This window comes from Syngnathoides biaculeatus, chromosome 6, assembly GCF_019802595.1.
Source record: "Syngnathoides biaculeatus isolate LvHL_M chromosome 6, ASM1980259v1, whole genome shotgun sequence".
In the NCBI taxonomy this organism is placed as follows: Eukaryota; Metazoa; Chordata; class Actinopteri; order Syngnathiformes; family Syngnathidae; genus Syngnathoides; species Syngnathoides biaculeatus.
In genome coordinates this window covers 19,991,391-20,010,176 of record NC_084645.1, presented here as the reverse complement: position 1 = coordinate 20,010,176, position 18,786 = coordinate 19,991,391, and the positions used below count along the sequence as shown (strand labels likewise).

The 18,786-nt window shown below is 47.3% G+C and overlaps 1 protein-coding gene across 2 annotated transcripts; it reads right to left on the bottom strand.

Moving 5' to 3' along the window:
• Positions 1-1,198: 1,198 nt before the first annotated feature.
• On the bottom strand, positions 1,199-14,543 carry LOC133502759 (transmembrane and coiled-coil domain protein 3-like). Of its 2 annotated transcripts, none has more exons than XM_061823963.1 (4): positions 14,311-14,543; positions 4,950-5,881; positions 4,108-4,243; positions 1,199-3,141 (listed from the first exon to the last, which is right to left on the bottom strand). In XM_061823963.1, exons 1-4 carry the CDS (start codon positions 14,392-14,394, stop codon positions 2,836-2,838), a joined length of 1,458 nt encoding a protein of 485 aa, XP_061679947.1. In that variant the 5' UTR covers positions 14,395-14,543; the 3' UTR covers positions 1,199-2,835. The 2 variants fall into 2 exon arrangements, with proteins under 2 accessions (XP_061679947.1, XP_061679948.1); XM_061823964.1 differs by lacking the exon at positions 14,311-14,543 and adding an exon at positions 13,907-13,977.
• Positions 14,544-18,786: the final 4,243 nt, after the last annotated feature.

The window sequence follows — 18,786 nt, the reverse complement described above, 5'->3', positions numbered from 1 at the left end:
GTCCAGAAAGATGTCAATCAAATCAATTGATCGCTGAGTCCAAAACTCACCCGGTCCACTTTTGCTTTCTCAAATTGCGTCTTTCTTTTGTGTCACAAGTTTTTGATATTTTCCATTCCGAATCTGGTACTTCTGCATACGCAATTATTATTTTGGCTCTATTTACGCTACGCTTGCGCCCTCTGACGGCCGTGAGAGGAGCTCCATCACGGGACGGTGACGTCATTTCAGTGGCTCCCCATTGGCGCCATCTGCTCGAAACGTGGGAATCCATTAAACACCACAAAGGCCGCAGAAACTCCACTCAAAAATGTTTTAATCGACAAAAGGCACATCAAATGAGGTGAAAGGCGAACGTGATGCAGGTTTGATTCCCCCCCGGCCCTCCCCCACTGCTCAAGGTGTACCCAATATTCTGACCGTGCTTTTGAAGGCAAAAACCAAAGATCGGTCGACGAATGGTTGCAAAAACTTGAAAAAAGTAAACACTGGTTAGCACATCAACAGCGGTGCGAAGGAAACGAGTTCAAATACTTGGAGAGTACACGCAAGTCAACCTTTCAGGTTTCTGTACTTCGTAGTTTTCTGACAATTTTCTGCTTTCGCTCCTCACGTGCATCGCTTTTACCTTCATTTAAGTCCAGGTTATCGATTTTTTTCATTTTTTTTTAAGTCAAACATTTTTACCATTTTTTTTTTTTTTAAACAAACGTACTAATGCTTCCACATGAACCATTATTTGGTTACTTTTACAACTAATGATTCTTATTATCGTAGTTCATTGCTACGCTCCCGTTTTCCTTCGAGGTTGATCTTCAAAAAACAAAACTATCACAGTTTAAGCCCGGGCAAATAAATCACATATTAGTATCAAAAATAAAAATAAAATAGTGTGTGTGCTGAGAGTTGTTTTTGTGTGGCTGCTCGGAGGTGGGGGTGGGGGTGGGGGCGGGGGGTCTCGGATCAATGTTTTGGCCTCCGGAGAGACGAGATGAGGTCGTTCTTATCAGAGCCCGGCAGGAGTTTGAGGCGCACGCAACGCGGCGGTCGGATCCGTCGGCGCCATCGCACAAGTCATGTTTGGAAAGTGAATTGCCAAAAACGTTTGGTGATATTGGGCTTCGGAAAGAACCTCAAATATGGCGACCTCCGGCGGCGACGACTTCCGCAACTGGAAGACTCACAGAAAGGCATTCAATTGACTTGACTTGAATTTTATTTCAAAGTGACATTTAAAAAAAAACAAACAAAAAAAAAAGACAAAATATTAACCGGAAGTTGATCCAGAAACTTCAACCCAAAGCCCAACAGCACCAACGTTTTGGACTTGAGTCTATATTGCACTTTACAACACCAACAAAAGTTTAAAAAAAAAAAAAAAAAAAAAAAAAAAAAATCTTGAATTCAAAACATCCTGACACGCATTCAGGATCAGTTTTGGGAAAAAAACATAAAAAGGAACTAAAGACTGCAGTTTTGGGGGAAGGTGCCCACGGGAAGGCTGGAGCTGGGATTCTAACCCGCAACCTGCGCTGAGAAAACGCCTTAGCAAAGACTTTTGGATGTCCATCATTTGTACAATTTGTGCAAGGTTAGCTCAAGACAACAACGCTAAAAACAAGACGTGGTGAGACTTTTTGGTCCGGGTCGGGTCCAAGTCCAATCCGCTCGATTTTCCACGTTGCGCCGACATCGAGTCTCGACTAGATGCGCGACCCGGTTGGTCGCCACGCGAGGAATGTGATCACCCCCCACCCCCCGACGGCCGATAATTCTGACAATCGCCGCGGTTACCGCGTGTAACATAACGTTTTGTCCTGTGAGTGCCGGTTTTCACCTTCAAGTTAGTTTTTCCTTTTATTTTCTTCCTTCGAGGATGTGGGCCAAGTTCAGTCAACCATTTCTGCGTAAAATGAATTGAAAGTCCCAATTATTAGTGATAAGTCGCCATTTCCCCCGTGCCCCGACTTGATTGGCGCCATCGGTTTTATTCGTTTATTACGGCGCGCCTCTGCCCCCACTTTAAAAGTTTTTGTTTTTTGACAGTAGTATTCATTTCTTCAGTATGCATTTGTGTTAAGTTAGCATTTATCATGACCATATTTATAGAACTTTTTGCAGAACTGCTTGTTTGGAGAAGCGTAGCAGCGCAAATTTGCACAAAAGTGATGCTGAACTGTACGCTAGTCCCCGATTTCAAGTAATAGACTGAGAACGTGCTAAAGCACAGGTGTCAAACTCAAGGCCCCGGGGGCCAGATTTGGCCCACCAATGTGATTTTGTGTGGCCCGCGAAGGCAAATCACGTGTCAAAAATTGTGATTGTTGTGAAAATCTGTCCAACAATTTAAAAATGTCATCTATCATTCATGATCCCTGTTATAAGCATTTTTGTGTTACCAACCACGAACCATGATCGAAAAACCCGTTCCCCGTGATTTCCGATTCTAAAACTAGCTCATAAATTTCGTGCGTTAAGACAACGAGGCGATCAAACAATCGTACGGTTTCACAGTCGTGACGGCCCTCTGGGGGGAAGCGCAACTACAACGTGGCCCGCGAGAATTTGACACTCCTGCGCCAAAAGAATTCTTTACAAAGTTTGTTGTGGTACGTAGAAAGGTTCAAACAATTTTCAAAAGGCTATTTTGCTGGTTTTGGCTCGTCGCAGGTGCGTCTGGAACGGATCGGCCGCGATGAGCGGGCGGGGGTCCGCCCGTCTAATCATTTAGCAAAGAGAATCGTCGGAATCGTTTGGTCGGTAGACCGGAAATGAGTCCGACTCTCGAGACGATCGTACAACCAATCACCTCCCGGCTGCTCGGTTTTGCCGTCGTCACGCGGGGACCAGCACCCGGTCTACGGCGTGCTGCAAGCGCTCCCAGTTCTTCCAGAATACGGTGAGGAAGAAGACGGCGAAGAAGGTGGCCACGACGTGCTGGCGGCTCCTGACCAGCGGGGCGGCGAACTTGGCGGCGGTGGAGACGCACACCAGGACGACGGTGATGATGGCCAACATGATGTTGATGCTGCGGCCCAGCAGGACGCGGGCGTCGCCGCTCTCCAGCTGGACCGTCTGCTGCTGCTGCTGCTGCTGGAACTCCAGCTTGGACAAGCGCGTCTGACACGACTCCAGAGCTTCCTGGGGAGCAGAGGCCGGCCGTTTATTTACGTCACCGGCCGAGATCTCGGCCTACCTCTGCTGCCGTCTACGTAACCAACGTAGTCTCACCCGTGGGGGGTGACCGATCAGAGGAAAGGGGGTGGTCTTAGCCAATTGTGGAGGGTCCTTTTCTAGACACCTAAAATATTGTTGGGGGTTTTTTTTGTTTTGTTTTGTTTTTTTTTCCAAATGAAACCGACACTATTATACCAAGTCCAGTGTCTGCTAGGATGAAGGGCAAAGTTTACAAAACAGTGGTGAGGCCGGCCATGATGTACGGATTAGAGACGGTGGCACTGAAGAAACAACAGGAAGCTGAACTGGAGGTGGCAGAATAGAAGATGTTGAGGTTCTCGCTCGGAGTGACCAGGTTGGATAGGATTAGAAATGAGCTCATTAGAGGGACGGCCAAAGCTGGATGTTTTGGAGACAAGGTTCGAGAGAGCAGACTTCGATGGTTTGGACATGTTCAGAGGCGAGAGAGTGAGTATATTGGTAGAAGGGTGCTGAGGATGGAGCTGTCAAGGAAGAGAGAGCGAGAGGAAGACCAAAGAGAAGGTTTATGGATGTGGTGAGGGAAGACATGAGGGCGGTTGGGGTGTTGAGAGAGGAAGATGCAGGAGATAGGCTAAGATGGCAAAAGATGACACGCTGTGGCGACCCCTAACGGGACAAGCCGAAAGGAAAAGAAGAAGATGTTTGAGAATCACTCTAAGGAAGAAGTCAAAATAGCCAAAATCCACGCCATTTAAAGGGAGTAAGAGGAGCCGCTTCGATTGGCCAGGATTTGAAGTCGCCTGTAAACACGCCCAGACCAGGGCAGAAGCGCCAGTCCACAAAAATTCGTCAAACTTTATCCGGCCCACCTACGCGTTAGCTTTACGCTCGGGTAGAAACGCGTGCGGGTCGTAATGTGCGGTTTGTGGCCCGACGTTCTTTGCGGACCTGAATGTCGCGGGCCCTCTCCTGGGCCTGGTAGGCCACCCGCTCCTCGATGCTCGCCAGCTCTTGCTTCAGGTCCGTCATCTCGTGTTGGTGAAGCTCCGTCAGGTCGTTCAGTTGGTCCTCCAAACGCGCATACCTGAAACTTGAAGATGTTAAAAATCCGCCGCCGGCAACGACCGACGCCGGTGAGTGCGAGTGGTTGTTCGTTTGTTCCGGGGTGCCCTACGATTGGTTGGTGTAACCCGCCTCCTGCTCGATGACAGATGGGAATTGTGATCCTCGTGAGGATAAGCGCCTCAGATTATGGATGGATGGATATTATACTGGGATGACCGTTCGGACCTACACTTTTTGTCACCCTTGTTCCCCCCCCCCCCCCCCCCCAAAAAAAAAAAAAAAGATATTCTCTGCATTTAAGGTTCAGTTGCTGACTGGTGGGGACGACTCAGCACCTTTGCAACTTTTTTAGATGCACGACTCAGCACCTTTCCAACTTGCTGACTTCAGAATGTTCCATGGTGAAATGTAAATTTGCTCGGCAAGTTTAAAAACAGCCCAAAAACTGTCAGCAGCATTCTCCGGTCAGGATGATCTCGGAAGAACGGCTTTCCTGACAGCGCCGACGTGCTTGGACTTTTGTCATGTCTGCACGTGATTAAATGTGCAAAGGTTACGGATGAAGATTCCCCTCGCGGAAAAGGGGGAGGGGCCCTCGACAGCAGTCAAGCGTTTCCCCCGCCGTTGGCTCGGCCCGGTCGCACCCGTTTTTGTCGGGACTTTTCCCAAAACACGCGCTCTGCGCGCCTGGTTCCGTTTCCGACGGAATATTCGATGCCACCGACCTGTATCGCTCCTCCTGCAGCGTTTGGCTGATGACGCCGTAATCGCTCTTGAACTGGGCCTTGATCTCCTCCAAGTCCTCGTCCAGTCGGTTCTGCGCCTCTTTGATGAGGCCGGCCTCCGCCAGGCCCAGGGCCAGTCCGCCGCGGGGGTCGCCCCGCACCTGCCGGGCGTGGCCCTGCCCGTTACTTTCCGCCGAGTTGGAGGCGCTCCCCGTGGAGCACTCGTCATCGCTGGGGTACCCGGTCTTGGCCACCAGCGAGGCGCTGCTGCTCAGAGCCCTCGGCGCCCCCGCCTCGTCGGGCAGCGGAGCGGACGAGTCCATGGACGTCTTCATTTGGGCGATGTTGTCCGCGCTGCCGAATTTGTTCCTGATCAGGTTGGCGAATTCTCTGGGTTTGCTGAAGAAGAAAGGGGGCGAGAGGGACACGCCGGGCCCGATGGTCTTGATCTTGTCCATGGTCGGGTGCCGGCCGCTGCCCGTCATGTCCCTCAGCAGCTCCCGGCGGGACTCCCTGGGTATGGTGCTGTGTTTGCCGCTGGACGGTTGCGGCAAGGAGCTGTGCTGGAGTTCGCCGTCTTTCATTTTGCGGTGGTACTGCTCCAGCTTCTTTTGCATCTGGGCGATGTTTTGCGCCGACTTCTGGTTCTTCTTCTCAAACACCTGCTTGATGCGCCCCACCTGCTGCTTGTCGGCGCTGTTGACCAGCTTCAAGTACTCGGCCACGTTGTCGTCCCGCGCCGTCTGCTCGATCTTCAGCTGCTCCGTCACTTTTAGGATTTTCTGCTGGAGGTTGTCCAAGCAAGAGCGGCTGCGCTGGACCTCCGAGGCCAGAGAGGGGGGAGGAACGGCGTCGCTCGGGTCCAGATCCAGGTTGTTCTCCGAGGAACCTCGACGCATGGTGGCCAGAAAGCTGCCCTCGCCACTCCGGTCCTGCAATGTCAAGAAATAGCGAGTGTACAGAATTCAGTTTTCTAATGTATACAGTGAAACCGGCCGGGACTTAGGGTTGCCCCAATTTAAAGGGTTTGTGGTTTTTCAGGGGCCAGAGTACCCCAACCAATAGTGCCAGTGCTTTTTCAGCATTTTGACTGTTTCAATATAAGATCCATCCAAGAGAAGAGGCTTTTTATCCCCCCTCGGATTCTTTCGTCTTCGGCAGAACAACGTGGGTCGGTTTCACCGAAAAAAAAAAAAATGATCCCCCCCCAATTATTGTTTGTTTAAAAGTTATTCTGCACTTTTGGTAATAACTGAGGGCCGAGTCACTACAGATACGGCAATGCACTCTCAGTCTAGCGTACTCTACGACTAAAGCGTACATTTTAAACAAAAAAAAAATATACATTTTTCTTAAATTATTTGATTATATAATGTACTTAAACTATACGTGTATTTCTACTAAGCAGTTTATTATTAGAAAAAGTTGGGGGGAAAAAATGCTTTAAAAAGCCCAATATTTTTAGGCTTGGAACGCATTATTTCTTTTCCCATTCATTGCAATGGGAAAGTTCGACTCGGTTTTCGAACAAATCACTTCTCGCACCGTTTTCCGGAACGGATTGTGGTCGAGAACCGAGGCATCGCCGTACTTTGTCCTGCGCTTTGCACCGGCTGTCCTCATCTTCACAGTAAAATGCGATTCCAAAGGATTACTTGAAAGCGTCAAAGATGAGCAATGGCAGCGTTTTTAATCCTGCTTCACGGAAACACCGCTTGACATTCTTGTGAAAAATGTGCTCGCCACCTATTTGAGTCCATCCTTCAAGTGCAGTTTTGCTGCATCCATGCCTGGTTTTTGTCTTTTTTGTGGCGTTCATACCTCACATCTGCAGCACTCCGGACTTGAGCGACCACGTGGCTGAATACGTAACACCCTTATCGGGCACATCTGGCCGGGTTAGGCCCACTTCTAATACCGCTGGCGGGTGACAAATTTCAGCTAACGGCTTTTAACGTGGGCGAAACCGAACGTGGAGGTCGGCCGGTCGCGTCAGCGCCGCTCGTGAAATCCAACCCGCAAGCTCACAGAAGACCGAGGAAGTGAAACTTAATCCCGCGGAGCGAGTTTGACTGAGTAAAGACGAAACCGAGAAAAGCAGCGGCGACAATTCAACTGGCCGTCGGCAAAAACTCATTTAAAAAAAACGACATCTTGACTTGACTTGGAGAAGTCCTGACTTTGCGCCAGCAAGCGTTTTTTCCCAGAGGATAAAGAATATACACACCTACGAGTATTGGATCAACGGCGTTTCTACGGTTGCAGAGCAACAAGGAGGTTTTGCTTAGGCCGCAACGTTCTCTCGTTGTTTCATACACGCTACCATGTACGTTCGAATGAAGTCTTGAAGGTTTTCCGTTGATACCAGATTCGATGTGGTTTTTCCTAGTTTTGCACACGACGGCAGCCGATCAGGGTCTCTCATTTGTCGTCGTCGCTGGGCTTTTCTCATGGAGATATCGCGATAGCATTTTTAAGCATCAATCACACATCAGATTACAACTACAACACTTGTTTTTCTGGGGTTTCAATCAACATCCAAAAATGACATTTCGTGCTGGAGGAGGGTCACGTTTATGAAGACTGACGATAAATAGATTGTCTGTCTACCAGTGTTGCTGCACTCTTTGAGTTCCAGCATCTCTCGCTTCAGGCGTTAACAATAACCGTGCTAATTCTGTTAGCTCATCTACGGCATTTCGCGTCATGTGCGAGCATTAAATTAGCGGACGTTAGTTACACACGATGGAACGTTTGAACTTCAACTGGGGAAAAAAAAAAAAAAAAAAACTCTCGTACCACAATTTTATGAATGTAATAAAGCGGATTTGGCCAGTAACTACTTGAATATTTATTAAACATTTTGACTCCTCTTTCAAAATAGGTTCACCCTCCATAAATGAAGACACGTTTAAAAAGAAAAACATCAAAAAAGAGGCTGAGATCACGCTTGAGATCTCGGGGATTTCAAATTGTCGTTATGACGCCAGGAGGGGGCGCCGAAGCACTGCATGAAGCTCCTCAGCTAATTTGGAAGCAGGTGAGCGTGAAAAGGTGGACGCACACAGGACAGATAAGACTGCCCAAAACTACAAAAATAGACAAAACGTGCAGATCATTGTAATCTGGGGGGGGGGGGGGGGGGGGGGCCGTAAGACATCCAGGAAGTTGTATTTTCGTCAATCGTTGCTAATTTAGCATCCAAAGCCCTGAAAAGTCAAGTTTTCATCTGATACAAGGAGTTGCATTTTTTTTTTTACATAAGTATCTACTTAAGTCCGGCGTGTGAGTACATTTGCCACTTCTACAAAAGTAATCCGATCAAGTGTCGTACGGGGGGGGGTCTCACAAAGCTGCCACAATCCTCAAACAACTGCGAGTTCCGAACAAATATCAACGGGACGGACGGACGGACGGACTCAGACTCAAGCGCTGTTTCCATTTCTGCAACGACGACTGGCCGGCTTCGCAAATATCAGATAAATGCTCGAAAACGTCTCCCTCAGCAAAGGAGGAAAAATAATATGGTCAAGGGTCAAAGTTGCGATCATAAAAACTCAGAACAAACATGTCGGTGCTGAACTCCGTCACAAGACTTTAGGTCCCGTACTGCTGTGAGACGTGAAAAAAAAGAATTCTGGCATCGTCGAGTGCGCTGAGCGCTCCAATGTGCGCAGTCCAAAAATGACACAATAAGTAAGAATCGGTTGACTTCCCGACAAAAACTTGTTAGCGTTACCGTCAATACGCTCCCGCTTAATTCAGCCCCCACCACAAACTGGTGCTAAAAATGCAGTTGATTTGGTAACCCCCAAAACCGTTGAGGTCGCCCCTTTCTTCACCGGATGAGTCTCGAGCAGGGGTCACCAACGCGCTGCCCGCGGGCGCATGCTAGCCCGCGAGGGCCACATAAGGCGGCCGTGAGGTATGTGCTCGAAAAATACCGTTGGCCACAAATTGTTCCTGTTGTTTGTGCTTTCAATTCTGAATCTGACTCGCTTTTGTCAATTAACATTTTAAAATACCCGTTTTGCCATTTACTACAATAAATTAAAACAAAAATATTTTAATCGGAGTCTGAAATTTCACCATCGGTTCTCGCGAAGTAGCCTTCGGCGTCAAATAAGTTGCTGAGCCCCGGTCTAGACAAAAGCTCGCTCTTCGACTACTCTTTAGGTGTTTGGACCCCCAAAATGTTATGGCTCACTTTGGACTTGATACCTCAAAGGAAAGGAGCCATAAAATTGTTATTTTTTTTGAGGGGCAGAGTTGGTACAACCCAATCAAAATGGCGTCCGCGGAGTGTGCCAGCAAACAGGTCGGACCGAAAAGACGTTAGCGGCCGTCGCCGCTTGGCGACGTCAGCCGAGGACGGAGGCGGCTGGTGACAAAGTCGGCCTTTTTCGCTCCAGAGAGAGAAGCCTTTGTGTTGTGCGAGGACGACACAAAAGGCGGGGGGGTGGGGTGGGGGGCGGTGGGGGGGGGGGGTTTTCCCCACGTGGCCAAGAGATAAACCTTGAACGTTCCCCGAAGCAACTGCGAGGCGGAGAAGCGAGCGCACGACCGGAAGGCCCGCAAGAAGGTGTCGAAGCGAGGGCGAAACCAGATTCTTTGCCGCATTCTTTGCTCGCAACAAGTTTGGCCAGTTCAAGCGTGAGTCAAGTCATCGGGGAGTAAACGCCAAAGTGGAGTTGCCAAAAACAGGAAAACGACAACTCTTATCGTCCCTCCATCCAAGGTTGGCTCACAGGAACATGAACTCGAGCAAGGAATCCCAGACCATTATTGTCAGGGGATCCCGATGCGTTCCGGGCCAGACGAGAGATGTAACCGTAGTCTCTCCGGCGTGTTTCTGGGTCGCCCCCGGGGTCTCCTCCCGCCCGGTTGGACGTGCTCGACTCCGAGCCCCTCCCCAGATGACCGAACTTCTCGCGCGTTCTCGAAGGTTGAGGCCTGGACACAACGGAGGAAAGCAAATTCTTTTTGACCGCTTGCATCGGCCATCTTGTTCTCGCGGTCACCACTTCCAGATGGCGACGGCGGGAACGGAGATCGACCGAGCCGGTTATTCAAGAGTTTGGCCTTGCGACTCTGGTGCTCCTTCACCGCGACAGACCGATCCAGAGTCCTCATCGCTGAGGACGTCGCAGCGATCCGCCGGATCTCCGCCTCCCTTCTTCACGGACGCGACTCCGACATACTTGAACTTCTTCACTTGAGGCCGGAAGTCTCGCGAGACCCGCAAAGGGCACAGCAAACTTTTCTGACGGCCAGAAGTCACTCAAACGTTGGCCACCGACACAAAACACAAGAAGTCCTCAACCTCATAAGTCGTCGTCGATTTGCTGATGTCAGTCCCGTCTAGATCCGGAGAGTTCCGTCCCAAGTGGACCATCATCTGTGGTCTTTTGACTAACTCCCAACGACTGGACGCTAACCTGAACCAAAACAAGTGGCCGTTTTCAAGATGCCGTGAAGTAACCGCCGGACTCCCGCTGCCATCTGCTTCCCGTCTTCTGTTTTCATCCCCAAAGAGGTCTTAATCCTCTGCCCCCGCCCCCCCCCCCCCCATTCCAGTTTGGGGGCAACAAAATGAAAAGTAGGGCAAGTCCGCGGCAGAGACGCGGGGAGGAGGACATTGTCGTTCCTGCCTGAGCGGCTAATTCGTTTAGCCGGGCAGCTCGGCACAGACGCTCAAATTAAGCTAAAAAAAAAAAAAAAAAGTGTGCTGGTTTTTGTTTTTACTTCCTGGAAAATGGATTTCATGCAGTAATAGCGTGTGTGTGTGTGTGCGCATGATTACCAAATCACGAGAGCTGCTCACATGATTCTTGCTTTCTTTGAACCGGAAAGTGCACTCAAAGACACCGCGCGCTGAGGTCTGGGGTTCAAATCCCAGAGCCCCGCCTGTGTGAAGATTGCGTGATTTCCCCGTGCCTGGGTGGCTTTTCTCTGGGTACTTCAATTTCCTCACGCATCCCCAAAACGGTTGATTGATGACATTTTTCAGGCGCTTCTCGCAAAAAGGATCCGTCGTCGGCGTTTGAGCCATTTTATGCTAGCTGGTCCGTACCTGTATTAGCAACGCGTGCGCCGCCTTTGACCTTTAACGGCGATATGGAGGATGTCGGAGTGGAAGCGGCTCCGGGGGCCCCTTCGGTTCCACGACAGTGACGGATGAGCTCTTTGAAATGACGCCGACGAGGCCTAACGGTAGCTGTCAATGTTTTTGAGCGGGTCGCAGCCCATTTTGCGTCCCGCGCTGACCAACTTTGACATCACCCGCACGTGGTCACGGCGGAACTCAAAACGGTATCTGGACACCTGCGTCAAGTCGGCTCGCGGAAGCCGAAACGGAGCGACAGAACACGTCTGGTCCAGCGTCAGTGAGGGGGTGCGAGCGGGGGCTCCCCCTCACCTCATTTCTCAACGAGACCCCCCCCTGCGTCTGTCCGTCCGCCCGCACTCTGACCCACTTGTGGAGGTCCAGCTTCGTTCTACGGCCCATTTTTTTCTCGCTACGAGCCACCCGAGGTGGAACATTTGCATCGGAAACGCCGCCAAAAAGAATGAAGCGGATCAAATGAGCTGCGTCCGGCCCGGCGGTTCTCCCGCCCACACAGAACCGACCGTCGCCAATCCAGCCGAGGACGGAACCCCGGAACGCTTATTGGTATTCTCTGCGGCCCCCGCGGCGGGAAACGTCGGATTTTCTTTTTGTCTCCGCTCAACAGCTGGTGTGCAAAACCGAGGAAGGCAGAACTCCGTGTACTTGCTAAAAATTCGGGGGGGGGGGGGGCGTTCTTCGTGCACATTCTCAAGCATCCGGGTCGCAGATATCCGCCGGTTAAATCGAGGAAATTGGACTTGGGCAACGATCCCGTGAGGTTAAAGCTATCATACACTCAAGCATTATATTATTATTATTGGAATATTTTCCTTTAAGCTCTACGACCAGAGAAAAACAGGTCGGAATCCCCGCTCGCTGCCACGGTGTCGCCGGGCCAGGCACCTAACTGGCCGTTGCACGTGAATATAACGCGCTTGGCTGTCTGCTGGCAGTCGGTGGGGCCGCAGCCACAGAATGGCAGCCGGGCTTCCGTTCATTGCGGCTAAAGTACAACTGAGTATCGCTGTGTGTTCAAGTTGAAAAGGGCTTTAAGACTAGCGTCCGTGCAGCTCTCAAATATGCCCCAAAATAAATGTTTGGAATTCACGGATTTCACCTACTGCGGTGTTAAACGAGGGATCGGCGACACACGACGAAGACGACAGCGAGTTGCCCGTGACAAAGTTGAGGAGCGCGTCGGTTGCGCTTCTCCGATGTCGGCACGAGGCCGAGGTCACGTGAGGGCAAATGCGGCTGCGGGGGCGGAATGGCATTCTCATTTGCGCGGCTTCATTGGAGAGGCAAAGGGAAGCCTGCTTACTGCGGTTATTTTTCTAGTTTTGTCACGTCGTGCGCTAGATGCCGCTTGCTAACCGCTTCGGATGACGGCGGTGCCCCCCCCCACGCCGACTTTTTTTCGTGTCCTTCCTTCGCAGCCAAGTGGATTTGGAGGGCATCTCACGAATATTTCCCTTTCCTTTCTCTACTCGGAAGACGCTCACTAGTATTTGAAATCTCCCTTGCGCCGTGCAAGTCGGCGAATTTAATACACCACCACCCCCCCCAAAAAAAAAAAAAAAATTGCTATTACGGGACAAAACTCAACATACTACATTCGCGTTTCACATTTTCACAATCAAATTTAACTTTAAAGAGATACTTTACATTTTACTCCCTCATGCTTTGACATTACACAATTTAGAATTGTCCAACAATTTCTATTTCATTAAAAAATAAATCATTATAATTTCTCCCGCCAACTGCCGTATTTCTCAACAGATTCAAAGTCTTCATCATATTCGCGTAAATTAAAGTAGATTTTATATTTCCCAAATGTAGCGCTGCTGTGCACAATTTCGTTTTTCTCGACCGATTTCATGCAAACAATTGGACGAATTCCGCATTTCACGTCGACATTCGCACATTTCATATCGTTACTTTACTTTGGGAGCGTGCCTAATCGAGTGGCCAGGCGATTTCAACTCGTTACTGGTCAAAATGTCGTGACATTATGAAATATTACTGCAGTATTGTGCACTGAAAGGAAGAAAAGATGACGGCAGGAGAGTCCTCGTAATACTATGGGACAAGAATTGCATTTTATTGCAAATGAGGTTGCATATTTTCAAGAGAAAAAGGTCCCTATTTTTGGTGTTTATGTCATAATATGACGAGAAAAATGTCTCTTTGAAAGAATCACACGGCATTGTAATACGATAAAAATAAAGCCTCATTCAGGATTAAAATACTAATTTCAGGTTTGCAAGATTAAAAATTGGAGGTAAAAAAGTTGTTTTCCAAATGATGACAAGAATAAACTCATATTTTACTGGTAAAAGTTTTTTTTTTCCCCCAAGTGAAAACTTGCAGATATTTAAATATTAAAAAAGTGCATTTGAGATAAAAGGCACATTGTGGTGGCAAAAACATTTTTTTTTTAATCTTTTCAAGCTTGAGGTCGTGTACTGGTTTGTTGTACACGCCACAAAATGTGGACCTTACAATTGCGTTTATGTTATCATATTTTGCAAGTTCAACATTCCCAAACTATATTTCCATACTCAAAACAACCCATACGTGATCAGCTTTGATTGCGTTCTGGATTTGTAAACAATAAACAAATAATATTTTCAATTTGGTGCTCTCAACAAGGAAACTTTTCAACATCGCGTTGAACGCATTATAATTTCCTTTTTTTTTTGTTTTAATGCTGCCGAACGTCCTCATCGCACCAACTGAAACTATTCTGAGAATTAAAAAAAAAAAAAAAAAACATTTTTCCACCCCACTACACATCTTCACGAGAGGAAACAATTCCCAAAGGAAGGAATAAATATGCCACATGTACCTGTCTTGACAGCGTTGCCCGATCGTGCCCAGAATTCGGCATCTGCTCGAAGCTGCTGATGTTGCGCTTCGTTTTTCAAACATCCCTTTGTGAGCACGCTATGACGTCACAAACGCAAAAGGAACCCTTTGCAAGGGGCGGCCCAGAATGTTCTTCCTTGACAGTTGAGCCAACGTTCATCTTCGAATACGCGACAAAGGTTGAGCAAGAACGTCTGGCCGAAATGGTTCAACTTTCCGACGTTTTGAGAGCGAGTTTGAAGGCAGCATGACTGCAAACCCCCCCCCCCCCCCCCCGCGGCTCTTTTCGCTCTTGACTTTTTTTCCACATTCAAACAAAAGCAAAGAAAGAAAGAAAGAAAGAAAGAAGAAAGAAAGAAAAGCGTGACTCGGACGACGACTCACCATCGAGCCGGTGAGGTGTTTCTCCACTTCGGACAAACTCCTGACGGACACGCTGGCGCTGGCGCCGGCGCCGGCGCCGGGCATGCTTAATCCCGTCCGTCCGTCCGTCCGTCCGTCCCGTCGTCAAAGCCGCACGAATTCGCCTTTTCTCGCGATCATATTTGTGCGCTTGCACTCGCCGACTTCTCCCTTCGTCCACTTGACGCGCATTCTTGTCTGCTCTCGGGCGCGCGCGGGCGCGCGCGTGCACCAAACCCCGCCTTTGTGTGCGCGCCCGTCTTTTTGTTTTTTTAACTCTTTCGACGCGATCGCCAGTCACGCGCGCATCACGTTGGGACGCAATGACGCCATCTTGTGTGTCATCGAGGTCAGAGAACGCTGGTGAAGTTTTTTTTCAATCGTCGACGGGAATCCTGGGACTGTGGTGACGTCATTGGAAAGTTCCTTTTTAATTACAACAGAGGATAAAGTATGCAAAGACATTTTCTTACATTTCTGCCTCGAGCCTTGATCGCAGTCTGAGTCTGCTTTGAATTATGCTACACAAAACAACCTGTTTGTGTTTTTGTCATTTTAGCGGAAAAACGTGCACAGGACAAGGAGGCGAACTTGGATTTCATCACCGGTTACGAGTACGGCGGGCGGCACCGACTGCCGGAGACAAATTTCTCTCCTTTCTTCCGTATTTGGACATTACAGCTGATTCTGATTCTGGTTGATCCTCTCACTTCAACGTAGTTCCTTAAGACTTACACGAGAGGGAGGGGGGGGGGGCACGCTGGGGGCCTATCACGGCTATCTTGGGGCAGGAGGCGGGTGGGGTACGCCCTGAACTGGTCGCCACCCAATGGCAGGGCACATAGACGTAAACAACCTTTCACGACTCACATTCACACCTACGGGCAATTTAAGGTCTTCAACTAATGCATGTTTTTGGGTAGAATATGCAAACTCCACCCAGGCGGGGGGGGGGGGGGGGGGCAGGATTTGAACCCAGAACCTCAGAACTGTGAGAACCGGTCATCTCCTGTGGGGCCAAAGCAATACTTTTATACTTGACACAGCTTTGGCCTGGGTACAAAAAAAAAAAAAAAAAAAAAAAAAATGCAAATAGGTGAGTTTTACAACCACCCCCCCAAAAAAGGAACCATAAATAATAACATAAAATAATAATAAAAATCCACCAATTATTGAATGTGTGAGCCGTGAATCACGAGTGGCACGGTTGGACGGTGGTTGGCGTGTTTGCCTCGCAGTGGAGAGGTTCTGGTCTGGTCCTGGTTTGGAATCTGGGGCTTGATCCCAGAATTTTTTTTTTCACAGCGTACTTGTAATTTTCATTTTTAAAAGCAAGAATTTTAGTTACCCAGTCAGTTATGTAAATCTGACCAATATGACGTAAAACATGACGCGACATGAAAATGGACCTTTGCTACGTCCAAAATGCTCGCGGGTCATTGTGACCCGATGCTTGTTTAACCATCCAAAATTAACCATTAAAGAAGAAGAAAGAAAAAGAACACGCCTGGCAACACTTTTGCTCCCTCAGTCGAGAATCAGTGCAGCTACTAAAACCACTCACGTTGTATTATATATTTAAAAAAAAAAAAAAGATTTTGGGGTGTTTTAATGTGATGACGATGTCCCCTTTGTCATCTCTGGTGTCAGCGATTGCTGAAAAAAAAAAACTATATATATATATAATGTTATCCTACACTTTTCACATTTAAAATAGTTTTTTGCATTTTAAAATCCAGCAACTTTATCTACAAACTAATAAGTGGATTTTAAAAAATGAAAACATTTTTTAAACAAACATTAATGTAGCACCCTTCACACATGTACAGGTCAATGTATCAAGCCTAATAACATAATTGACAAATATTTATTATCAAATCAATTTTTTTTTTTTAAAAACTGCTCGTTTTCCAATAACATTTAAATACGACTCGGGCAAATATTTTTAAGGTGGCAAACAAACTATTCACAGTTGTCAGAGACTCAACATCAATTTGCATTCTCAAAACGTAAAACTGAAAAAAAATGAATTATCTTGAGATTTTCTGGATTTGCGCTGAAATATGAAAGACATCTTTGATGGCACTTTTGAGTAAAAGTGACATTTTCAAGCTTTAACCAGGAAGCAGCAATGTAAACTCTCATTTGACTCACTTTTTTTTTCCCCCCTATTTTGAAAATAAGAGCAAGTTGTTAAAAGATTGTAGATGCAAAACGTGTTTGAATTTTGAGTTGAACGAATCCACGTTTCCAGCCCTCGTCGCAATCTTACATAAGTGTGCTTGCATGAGCAATAATCTGTCTGTCCCCTCGCAAAATGGTGCTTTTGTAGCCTTGTTTGGCAACGGGTCCTTTCCCGAATCCCGAATCCCAGCGAGAGCGTGGGAACGGCGCACCTGGCGCCGGGCTGCGCATTGAGCCGGACCGGAACGGGCTAATCCGGCGAGTCGGGCCCGCGCCTTGCGTCAGCGCTCGCGCGCAACTTTGTCTTTGCAATTAGTTTGGCCCGCTTTGTTAGCGCGCCGGCTAAGGGGAACCTTTTCTGTGGGTTGTTGTGAGCGAGGCCGTCGGGCCGACCGGAACGCGGGTGTCAAACTCGAGGCCCGGGGGCCGGATCTGGCCCGCCGCGTGATTTGATGTGGCCCGCGGAGGCAAATCATCTGTATAAACTTTACGTGATTTTTGTTCAAATATGTAGCAAAATATCAAATTTTCATATCATAAATGACAACGGTGACATATCACAAGCATTTTTGTGTCGCCAAACAACAATAGTTGACAAAAAACAAAAAACTAAGAACTGTGTTTGCGCCGACCGGTCATAAGAGTTTTCCAAAAGGATGTGCACTTCAAGGTTCTGAGTCCACCCCTCATAAATGAGAATAAAATGCAGGGTCGCGGTTTAAATAAATAAGATTCTAAAATGATTCAATATATATCACTTTTTTTTAATTAATTTTCGTCAGGGTTTATTTTTTTGCCATATTTTTGTTGAACTTTTGTTTTTTGTGTTTGATGGCAGACTTAAGATTGTTTAGTTTGATTTTGCCAATTTTTTCATTTGTGTATTTTTTTTTGGGACTTGATTCCATTCTTTCAATTTGGATGTTTTTTTGCTTCATTTCATTCATACTTTTGTCTGCTTCTTGACATAAATATATATATATACACACACACGTGTGTGTTATTGTTAGTAATTATTTTGTTTTTAAACAAAGTGTGTACACAACATTAACCTTCAACCCTTCCTTTTCATCAATGTACTTTTTTGAGATCATAACTTTTGATTTTCACTTTTCTATGGTTGTTCTATAAGTTTTTGTCATATTTTCATGCATTTGTTTTGTTTGTTCCTCTTCCGGCTAAGCGTAATTTGCCGTCAGTTACATTTTCATTCCTATAACTCAAATTGATAATGAAGTCATCACAGTTCATTCTGCATATTTCAAAGTTTACTGAAAGTATTCGCTTAGATAAAATCATAAGGAAGTAGAGATGGGTGTTGGAGTAAGTTTTTGCTTCTTGCAACTCCTTTTTCAATTTGTACAATTTAATATGATTTTCGGAATTTTTTTCTTTCAACGATCATTTTCTTCCCCCAGACAATTCTTAAATGTTCAAACTAAAGAATTCAACCCAAAGTTGGCCAGCTCCAATCTTTAGTGAATTTGATTTGATTTTTATTTTTGTTTTTTTACACCCCCGAACGAACTCTGCGACGGCGCCCATGTTGGAACCAGTTTTGGTGAACCTCCAACAAAACCCGCCTCCATTGTTAAGGCCCAACAATCCCGACTTGGAACTGAAACCGTCTTTGTAACTATACACACAGAAAGCACGTCGGCGGTCTTTAAAGTTCAGTTTGAGACTTGTTTTTATTTTCAAACGATGAGGCCTCAAATCGACGTTTTTTTTTTTTTTTTGTGTCCGAAAGACAAGACGCGAGCAAATTCTCCTTTGTACATTCTTTTTCACAGTTGTATTTACACACAGTGACAAGTATTGTTGGTCCTATCCTTTGGATGGACAAACACGTACACAATAAAAAAGAATTCAAAATTCACAAAATGTATTCATGAGGACATTTTTTCTCTTTGAAATTCAAACAAAACGGGACAGCGCGGTTGTACTCACAAAAACGTTGAGGGTATCGCGCTCTGGGGTGACGTTTTTCAGGGTCGAGCTAAAACGCGCGATAGCCGACGCCCGTCTTTCTGTGACTCTTCCGGTCGTAGAGCGTCACACCGTGTCGGTGGTTGAGAGAGAGAGAGAGAGAGAGAGAGAGAGGAGAGAGAGAGAGAGAGAGAGAGAGAGAGAGAATGAGAGACTGGAAGAGTCACAGAAAGGCCAAGTGGAAATGCATCGGTCCAAACAACTGAAACACGCTGAAACATTGAACGGTTGTGCATTTTAGCCTCATCCTGAACACTTTTTGCAAGTAAGGTATAGAAAAGGACT

Coding starts and splice junctions, on each gene's coding strand:
- LOC133502759 (XM_061823963.1), bottom strand. CDS start 14,394: ATGCCCGGCGCCGGCGCCGGCGCCAGCGCCAGCGTGTCCGTCAGGAGT. Junction 5,882..14,310: donor AACACCTCACCGGCTCGATG/GTGAGTCGTCGT, acceptor TTGACATTGCAG/GACCGGAGTGGCGAGGGCAG. Junction 4,244..4,949: donor CTGCAGGAGGAGCGATACAG/GTCGGTGGCATC, acceptor TTCAAGTTTCAG/GTATGCGCGTTTGGAGGACC.